Source organism: Xiphophorus hellerii, chromosome 13 (genome assembly GCF_003331165.1).
Source record: "Xiphophorus hellerii strain 12219 chromosome 13, Xiphophorus_hellerii-4.1, whole genome shotgun sequence".
NCBI classification, from domain to species: domain Eukaryota; kingdom Metazoa; phylum Chordata; class Actinopteri; order Cyprinodontiformes; family Poeciliidae; genus Xiphophorus; species Xiphophorus hellerii.
The window spans coordinates 8,576,924-8,586,953 of NC_045684.1; the positions used below are offsets into that span (position 1 = coordinate 8,576,924).

Below are 10,030 nucleotides of genomic sequence, written 5' to 3' on the forward strand. Positions count from 1 at the left end.
GGTCTGATGTTTTGGGAAGGCTGCTCTCCAAAGTCTTCTGTGCAGCTTTAACCATCATCTGCAGAGCCGTCCTCTCAGCATCAGTGCAGCTGCTGTGCCACGTGGTGATGCAGGTTTAGAGAATGCTCTCCACCACACAGCGACAGAAGCTCCTCAGGACTGTTGGAGCTCATAGCCTTACGGAGCTTGATTTTCTGAAGGGTCTGCCTAACATCTGCTGTGGTCGCACAGAGGGGTGTGTTTCACCAGGTGGTATTAGTCTAGTGCTGAGGGGGGTGTTAGGATCCTCAAAGCGAGCCTAGAACTTAATGAGTGCATCTGGCAGTGAGAGGTCCCTTGGGCGTTGTGCATCCCTGATGTTGTAATTTGTGATGCAGTTGATGCCCTTCCACATGCCCTGGGGGTCGTTGGTGGTGGAGTGACCTTCAATTTTCTGGCCGTATGTGGCTTTGGTCCTGACAATGCCTGAGGTCAGTTCTTTTCTCGTTTCCCGGAGTGCTGATACCTTACCTGTCCTGAACGCAGCGTCCCTTGCTTTCAGCAGAGCTCTCACCTCAGCATTCAGCCAGGGTTTCTGGTTCAGATAGCTGGTTTCTGGCACACTTGGAGATGAAGCTGAGAACAGAGGAGGTGTATTCCTCCAGGTCCAACTCTTCCTCCATATGAAGACCTGCCAATCTGTGCACTGAAAACAGTCCTGAAGCACGCAGGCTTTTTCCTCAGTGACAGTCTTCTTAGTTTGCCTAGTCCATCTCAGCAGTGGTCGATATGCTGGTGCCAGCAGGATGGAGATGTGGTTGGAGAGGGAGAGCTCTGTACACACCATAAATGTTAGTGTACACACAGTCCAGAGTGTTGTCTTCCCACATGGAAAAGGGGACATGCTGGTAAAACCTGGGCAGAGTGTCCATCAGTTTCATGTGAGTAAAGTCCTCTGCAACCAGGTAAAAGGCCTCTGAATATTTCATCTGCAGTGAGCTAATGGGGTCGCATAGCTCCTTAAATTTGGGGTATTATCCCAGTGAGATTGTCATTCACATGTTTTGTCATTTTCCATCAATATCTGCCCATTTAAATTCCTAATGTGCATAATAAAAGTGTTCTTTTCATGGGTTATCTGCACTAAGATTGCTCAGATTTCAAACCACTGTGATGAGTGTCCTGTGATGGGTTTAATTCAATAAATAATAAACAATGTGTTGTTGTTTTTTTTTTACTGCAGTTAACAATTCCTCTTTTTTCTGTTCTCTTATCCAGCTTGCCGGCTACAAGATGTTTATAAGGAGGAGTTATGTAAACAGGAGAAGAGCTCCACTCTGGACCAGGAGGCGTTTGAACCTCTGCAGGTGAAAAAGGAAGAAGAGCCAGAAGATCAGCACATAAAAGAAGAGCAGGAGGATCTAGAATATCAGCAGATAAAAGTGGAAGAGATCGAAGTTTCCTGCAGTCAGGGTGAAGAACAGCTTGAGTTAAAACAGGAGACTGATACATATCATGAGCAAATGTACCACATTAAATCAGAACCAAACTGGATCCAAGTCATCTTTCAGGGAGCTGCTGAAACAGAGAACTAAAATCAGGAAAGGAACAAGCCTAGAGACTTTGGAGCAAAAAAAAAAAAGCATCTCTCCTATTGGTCAACATCAAAACACAAAAGTCCAGATCCAAAACTTTGTGTTGTATCTCTGATACGCCTGTAAATCTGAGGCACAAATGAGATCTGCAAACTGCAGCAATGGACAAGAAAGCCACTTTACTGAACACATTGGGGGTTAATTTTTGCTTCACACATACACCTTTTTTCTCACTGTCTGTAGTTAAAATAGAACAGAATTCTCTTGTCTTAAACAAATAAAAATGAAGCTATAAAAAAGGAAATGTGGATATAAAGCTGTGCTCAAATCTGCAGGTGAAATTATATATATGTTTAGAGAAGACATAAAGCAGCAGCAAAGATTGAGAGATAATGCATCGAAATGACAGCTATACAGATTTCAAAATAAATAAGTTTACAAGGAGTAGAAGAACTAGGGGATAATAGATAATTTTTTTTTTTTTACCTCTACTTTAATGGAAATATGTGTCAAGTGGAACTAGAGAGCTGAGGTCTACTTGCTTTTCATTGTTTTATTTAGATGAAGTCGAAAAGAAAAAATACTATTTTACGTTTTTTAAGAGAACTGCTCAGAATAAAAGAAAGTAACCTTATAAATTTTTAGACGTGATGATGGTATGATCCAGAAGGTGGCGGTAAAGCAACAATGTGGATGCCAACATTCATAAAAGAAGAAGACGGTCCACGATCTGTTGTTGAATGTGCTAGTGTTTTTCTGTAAAAAACAAACAAAAAATAAAATAAAATAAATGCATTCAGTGTATTTAATGTCTCCCGATGAAGAAACTTTCACGGAGTTTAAAGAAATCATCGTCAAGTCGGAGGAAGAGATGGATGATCAGCGCAGACTGCTGGATTTCTCCCGGACTCCCCAGATAATCTTGCATCGTATAGGTAGGAACCACCAGCGTTTGGATGCAGGTTAAGGTCTAAATGTCTGTAATATTCTAAATATTCTGTATGAGGATCATTTTAGTAACTGTTCCCCTCCCATATAATTGTTTTTTTTAAACAGGAAATTGAACGCAGGCCTCTCAGTTGTACTGATAAAATGTTTATTTTTGGAAAAAGAAGATGGAGCCAGTTCTGCTAAGCATATGGTACTAAAACATCAGCTGTGCTTTATTTTTTATTTCTTTTTTCATTGCTTTACAAACTCGCATTTGAAAACAGAAGGAATAGAACTATGCATGTCTAGTAAATAAATCATAATAACAGAAATACTAAAAATGTTAGAATTAGCAATAAATACAAAATAAATAATTCATGTCGTAAAAAGAAAGAAGAAAAACTGGAAAAAATGCATTTCCTGCGACAATGCGGTGTGAATGTTGTAAGCTGATTTTTTATTTTATTTATTTATTTTTTTAATTCTTGAAGCGGTTTGTTGCGGATTCTGTGTTTTTTCTCGCACATTGCTGCATGGTTACATAACCATATCACATCAGCCCGGTGACAGTCACACATAAACAAAATGTAACTGATTACATTACCCTTTAGGGAGGATACAGAATGAGCAGAGGAATAAAAGCTAAACTCGCGCTACAATCTTTGCTTCATAATTTGTCATCCATAAGGAGAGTTTAAGTGACACCCAGCGCTGGACGGTGAATGTCTCTCTGTCTGTTTCATTAATATGACCTTGCATGGCTTGTAACTTTTGGTCATTTTTGGCATTAAAGCCTCTTTTTAATGCCAAATCTCATTATTTCTGAAAGTAATAACACCGAGGGGTTCTGAAACTGGTAGATGGACCTGTGTTGTGCATAGAGGGGGAAAATAGGTGAACTATCAGTTTTGAAGTGACTTGCAGAAATGTAAGAAAAGAGCGAAACTTGAGAACTGTTGTAGTTTGTTGAAAATATAATATTAAAGCCCACAACGATATCAAAATGTTGTGTAGCACATTTAGCAACAAGGCAGTTAAAAATGCTTTAAATCATATACCGTAGATATCATACAGCCACCCATTGTGAAACCAGCAATAAATATTGCAGTTTCTTTCAAATGCAGTCATCCGATCAGAATTATCAGATCACATCAAATATGTTGATCAATGTTCCACTTGCAGTCAAAGGCAGTTTTAAGCAGGTGGGTATTTTGCCTTGATTTAAGTGAATTCTGTGTTTCAGATCTTTTGCAGTTTTCTGGAACTTTGTTCCAGATTTGTAGTACATAGAAGACGAATGCTGCTTCTCCATTATTTGATTCTGGGAATGCAGAGCAGATCAGAACCAAAAGACCTGAGTGATCTGGAAGATTGATACAAACTGTGTCCTCTAATTCGAAAAATCTTAAGGACTATCAACATAATTTCTTCACTAAATCACGATGAACAATCACGGCTTTGTGTGTGTGTGCCATAATCTGTTTAGTAGCTATGATGTGGTAAAAATATCAGTGCCTCATTTTTTCAATCAGCCATTTTAGTGAAAAACAGGTTTGTAACTAGAGAACAAACAAAATGTATGGCAAAATGGTAACGGGTATTAAAAATGAAACTGTGAGGATCAGGAATGTCTGAACAATTAGTATTCCAAGGCTTATGTATCTATGTTGTATCCCTTAGGAGATATGATGTTACAAAAACGTCTGCGCTGTGCTGATTTTTTATTTTTTTGCCCCTTACAATGTATTGTCCTATTCCCGGTGGGTGGAAGCCTCGATGCTTTGGAGTGATTTGCCAGAAAACAGCAATTCTCACATCAATGAGTGTTGTAGTTTCTGAATCCAGACATTAATTCCTACGTTTTGTTGTGTAATATGTGTGGAAAGAGTGAAAATTGAGCGAGTAATCAGAATTTGTTCGGGGACTAGAAGAATTTTCACGGAGTTAGAGTGAGCACTCTAGCAGTTGAAGAATTCCATCATTGGACTCCATTATAGAAACAAAATATCAGAATATTGCGCTTTCAGTTGCAGAAGGATTTTATGAAAATGGTAAAAGATATGAAAAACCTGAAACATGCAGAAGTAGCCAAGGGTTATGACATTTTAAATTTTGAATGGCATTTCTAGCTGAGAATATGTGAAAGTAGTTAGCTGTGAAAGAGTGATGAGTTTTTGCAGAACTTGGTGGAATTTCTGAGGTTTTCCAATCATTCCAATGTTGCTGAAATATGCATTAAAAGTTTAATATTTCATGATTTGTTGAAGGTTTTCTATACCAAAAGATACAATCGTATTGTCCTGAATGACCAGAACATTGTAGAAGTTGAATGGTTGGATTTTTGGAGTAGCAAGGCAAAAAAATTAGCATCTAGAATAATAAAAACAAAGAATAAAGAGAAACAACATTTCAATACTGTGAATGCTTAACAGTACTGACACAATAAGAGAACATAAATATTTGATATTTGTCTGCCTCCACTCTTGAATTTCAAGTGTCTGGTGATTTTAATGTCAAGCAATAAAATTATTCTCCAATTTACTTGTAACTTCTTTTTCTTTTCTTTTTTTTCCAGACCACATACAGCGTAACATTTGTATGAAGGAGCAATGGAACCAGGACAGGAGCTCCTCTCTGAAACGGGAAGAGCCAGAACATCTGCAGATAAAAGAAGAACAAGATGATCTAAAACACCTGCAAATAAAAGAAGAACAGGAGGATCTAAAACACCTGCAGATAAAAGAAGAACAGGAGGATCTAAAACACTTGCAAATAAAAGAAGAGCAGGAAGATCTAGAACATCTGCAGATAAAAGTGGAAGAGAAAGTTTACAATCAGAGTGAAGAACAGCTTACACTACAAAAACAGGAGACTAGTACCTTTATGGCAATTCCTGTTTATGAGCAATCACATCACACTGAATCAGAACCAAATGGGAACCAAGTCATCTTCCAGGAAGCTGCTGAAGCTGAGAACCAAAATCAGGAAAAGAGCAATCCTAATGACTTTGGAGCAAAGAGAGACGAAGAGAAGAAACAAAAGAGGCATCAGAAAATCAAACAGCATGTTGACGGTTCAAAAGAAAAAGGTCAGGAAAACCTTCCTCAAAGTAGTGACTTGACTAAAAATACATCAAGTACCACATGTCAGAGGCCTTTCTCGTGTTGGAAGTGTTTCATTCGAAAAGATAATTTTAATTGTAACATGACAGATCACAAAGGTCAGAAACCTTTTTTATGCGTTATTTGTGGAAAAGGTTTCAGTTATACAAGTGAACTTGCTGTTCATACGAGGGTTCATACAGGTGAAAAGCCATTTTCATGTGAGAACTGTGGAAGAAGTTTCAGTAGACAAAATAATCTAACTGTTCACATGAGAGTTCATACAGGAGAGAAGCCATTTTCATGTGTGACCTGCGGGAGAGGCTTTAGTCTAAAGCAGCATTTAGCTATGCACATGATGGGTCACACAGGTGAAAAGCCCTTTTTGTGTGTGACTTGTGGCAAACATTTCACTACAAAAAACTCTTTGACTATTCACGTAAGAAGGCACACAGGTGAGAAGCCTTTTCAGTGTAAGACCTGCGGAGAATGTTTTATTGATCAATATTCTTTGACTGTTCACACGAGGAGTCACACAATGTTGAAGCCATTCTCATGTGTGAACTGTGAAAAACGTTTTTCTCAAAGAAAGCACTTAACTAAGCACATGATCACTCACACAGGTGAAAAGCCTTTTTCATGTGCAAGCTGTGGAAAATGTTTCAGTCAGAAATGTACTTTAAGTCGTCACATAATGATTCATGCAGGCGAGAAGCCTTTTCAGTGTCTGACTTGTGGAAAAAGTTTCAATCAGAAATGTACTTTAACGGATCACATGACGATTCACACAGGTGAGAAGCCGTTTTCATGTTTAACTTGTGGAAAAGAATTCAGTCGGCGACATGGTTTAACTCAGCACATGAGAAGCCACAGATGAGAAGCATGGTTGCCATGGAGACATTTTAAATGAGTAAAAATCTACTGGAGCCCAAAATTAGCAACCTAAAACATACTTGAGTAAAAGGCACATAGTTCTTTTTTCACACCAGTTGGTTATGGGGGATTTAGCGATTATAATCTCAAAGTTGAATTAAATTAGAAAAATGCAACAAAAAAAAAAAGTCTAAATTGTCATTGCTTTTTCCCACAAAGCCACAAGACCAGAATGGCAACTTTTCATTAGTTGTTTTCTTGCTGCTGAGCTACACATAGTCACATATTGTAAAGACAGCACAGGCTTAAGGATAGTGTTAGTAGTTAATATGATGGGAGTATATTCTCATGGATTTTATATTGACGTAATTGTTAGAAGAGATAAATGTTGCATCTCAAGTCATCAGAAATTGCACCCAATTCTGAACCTGACAGCCATTGTTTTTGTGAGATCTTGACTCATTTCTTTAACAATATCACACAAGAAAGCAGTGGGTCTCAGGAGCTGGAGGAGTGCTTTAAAATAAAATCCAGCTTTGACTGTCCAGGTCATTGTCTCTAATTTTATTACTTTTTAAGATTACTTGTCTTCTTTCTAATAAATGACAGCAGTCCGTCCCAGCAGAAGCTTTTCTCTGCAAGTTTAAGTGGATGTAAATGATTGATGGATGGTGCTTTTGTTGTTTTTTCTTTCCCTTTTTCTGTACCATGGACTGGTGAAGTAAATTCAAAACTCCAGCAGAGGGAGCTGTTAATCTCTCATTTTGATGTTCAGAAAGATTTTATTATTCCTGGACTGTGTAGATTATTGTTTTTTTTTTTTTTTGTAAAATATGGTTTAATGTGTTTATTTTACAATGTAGCTTTTCAAATTAACAAGAGCTGAGCTTAATCTGGCCTTCTGAATATACGTCAGTCTTTCTAAAAGTAAAATATACTGAAAACTGTTGTAAATCCTTTAATATGTTCCACACCTGGTAATAATAAGTCATATCAATTAATAAACTGTAGTCCAGTGAGGCAGATCCATGAATTTGTATCACAATAGTTACAGTAGTGATTGACTGATTTAGGTGAGTTTTTATTGTTTACATAAAGATTACCAAATAAAAGCTTTTGTGGAAACTTTTAAGTTTTAGCTCTTTTTTTGACTGCCTGATTTTGTCTGTTTACAGATCACATGTTAGTTGGTGGCAGCATAAATGTATCAGAGGGTTATTTATAGAGAGCTGTGAAAACCTGTTCACCTCCATACAAATTTTTTTGTTTTTGATTTTATTTCTCACACTTAAATGTTCCAGATGATTACAATTCATTCTAATACCAGATGAAAATAACTTAAAGAAACAAAAATGCAATATTTAAATGATTTTATTTATTAAAGGGGAAAAAGGCTACTACCCTAGACAGCTGGGCCCTGTGTTTGGTTGCAACAACTCTTGTTAAATACTTGCGATAATGAACGTTTTACACCATTTTGAATTATTTTTGGCCCTTTCTTTCGGACCTGATCACTGGTTTTTAGCTATATTTGGTAGTATGAACAACCACACAAAAAATGTGGATTTCAGCGAAAATTGAAATGGAGCATCAAAGCCTAATGTGTGAATGTAGCCTCTACATTAAGATGGTTTTTCCTTCATAATAGTCACGTTTGATTGCAGTATTTTCCTCAAAAAGTTAGAAAAGATGTTCAGGAAGCCACATTTCCCACACTGGACACACCAGTAAGATATCCCCATTTCTCTAACCCCTTGTTATTATCCAACATGGCCCAGATGTTGCTCAGGCCAGCATGAAAGGGGATTTAGCGCTGCTAATTGTCATGGTTGATGGGCACCAAAGTGGCTTCAGACTGGATGAGTTGATGGAGACAGACACAATAAGCTTTAGTTTCATATCAGCGGATCCTGGATCGGTTTCATGCACTGATCCCGTCTGGTATGTCTGTAATTCATCCCGTTGATGGCGATCTGAGAGATGAAGCTTATTACTGTGCTGGCACACGCTCAGACTCACCAACCACTGGCTGAACCTCGTCCAGAGAACTTTTAAAGATCAGTTTGCTCCTGACAGCTAATAACCAAATTCCTGACTTTAATGAAAAACACGTTCAGGAGGACATGTCCCAAATTTGGACATTCTGTTATTGTTGTGGGACACATCATCCAGTGTGAGGAGTTTGACCTTTGTCCTCACAGTCAGTTTGGTAAAAACCAAAGAGGTTCTACTAAATAAGACGAACTGAAATAAATAATTTTTTTTTTTAGATGTACATTGTTTGAGTTGAGTGACAACTGAAGTGCTTCAAAAGAGACACTTCTTTTCTAACTGATTAGGAAACTAAAAATGATTATTTATAATTATAAGGGAGTCACTGTCACTCAAAAACAGTTAATTGCTTCTTGTTTTGCTACTTGTATGCTGGACTTTTGGCCATCGTTATTGAACGTTGAGGAATATTGCCGAACACTACTCCAGAGATGATGCTGTTCACACCAAATGGCGATTTGTCCTGACCAATCGGCATCTACAGAGATATGACGTCATCAAAATGTACCAGGTTGGTATTCTTTGACTTTCAACTAAAGCCGGTACAAGACGAGAGTTTAGTTTGTACAAGTTAAGTAGTTTCCAACAACAGTGTAGATCAAAAGAAGGCCTCAAGCCGTCGCTTGAGAGCGATGGAAAACTGGGATTTTCCATTGCTACCGAAAACTGGGATTATGCAGAAACCGCAAAGCTGAAATTCGTAAAGCTCAGAGGAAATCCGGAGAACATTCAAAGGAAGAATATGTCACGTATGGCTGTGCTAACTTTCGTCTGTTTCTGTTTGAGATAAATCCAGTTTGCGATAAATATTTCCTGGCTTTCCTTTGCTGTACTTTGAGAAAAGGTTGGTGTCATAGTAATTGTTTTCACCAAAAACCTGGTTTCGAGAGAGAAATGTTCCCTACAGTCATCCTCTGTTCAGCGAACATCCGTCCTCCTGTGGGACAACCCCAGACAGACATAGGATCAAGAAATGGATGGATGAAAGGATGGATGGACTGATTAATGGATGGAAGCTCTATAAACATGTAAATCTGACCTTACAGTGTTTCAAAGCTACTGCGTTGGCTGAATGAAGCTGTGCTGCTTTAAAAAGCTTCTTCGCCTGTTCAGTCAACTCTCCTTTTACACAGAAAGACGTTTTCAGACAGAAGAGGCTTTGATACACAAATACCACACAACCCTTGCAGAGAAAAAAAATAACCTTTACCTACCCACCGCCCCTTGTAAGCCCCCTTTGCAACTATTATCACTCTGCGTGTCCGTGAGGGGAGGTGGGAATCTCCAGGGACTGAATCCATTTTACCCGTGTTTCCATTACGGCAGCAGACCCATACATACGTTCTCTGTGTTCCTCGAAGCGGAAGCAGCATCTTTATGTGCCGCTATATGTTATATCAATAAAGAATCTCATCTTTTAGCTACTTTTTAGTCATAAGTCGCTCCACAGAACAGAAAAGACTGAAAAATGTACAAACGAAAGCAGAGAAATTCCTCAGA

At 38.2% G+C, this 10,030-nt stretch overlaps 1 protein-coding gene across 1 annotated transcript; it reads left to right on the plus strand.

Moving 5' to 3' along the window:
* Positions 1-1,495: 1,495 nt before the first annotated feature.
* Positions 1,496-7,610, plus strand: LOC116730927 (gastrula zinc finger protein XlCGF8.2DB-like). The gene is made up of 2 exons (XM_032580501.1): positions 1,496-1,550; positions 5,460-7,610. The coding sequence occupies exons 1-2, from the start codon at positions 1,503-1,505 to the stop codon at positions 6,480-6,482; spliced, it is 1,071 nt and encodes a 356-aa protein (XP_032436392.1). The 5' UTR covers positions 1,496-1,502; the 3' UTR covers positions 6,483-7,610.
* Positions 7,611-10,030: the final 2,420 nt, after the last annotated feature.

Excerpts from the sequence above, each read along its gene's own strand:
- LOC116730927 (XM_032580501.1), top strand. The coding sequence starts at position 1,503 with ATGTACCACATTAAATCAGAACCAAACTGGATCCAAGTCATCTTTCAG. Across the intron at positions 1,551-5,459 it reads GGATCCAAGTCATCTTTCAG|GAAGCTGCTGAAGCTGAGAA; the intron begins GGAGCTGCTGAA and ends GTCATCTTCCAG.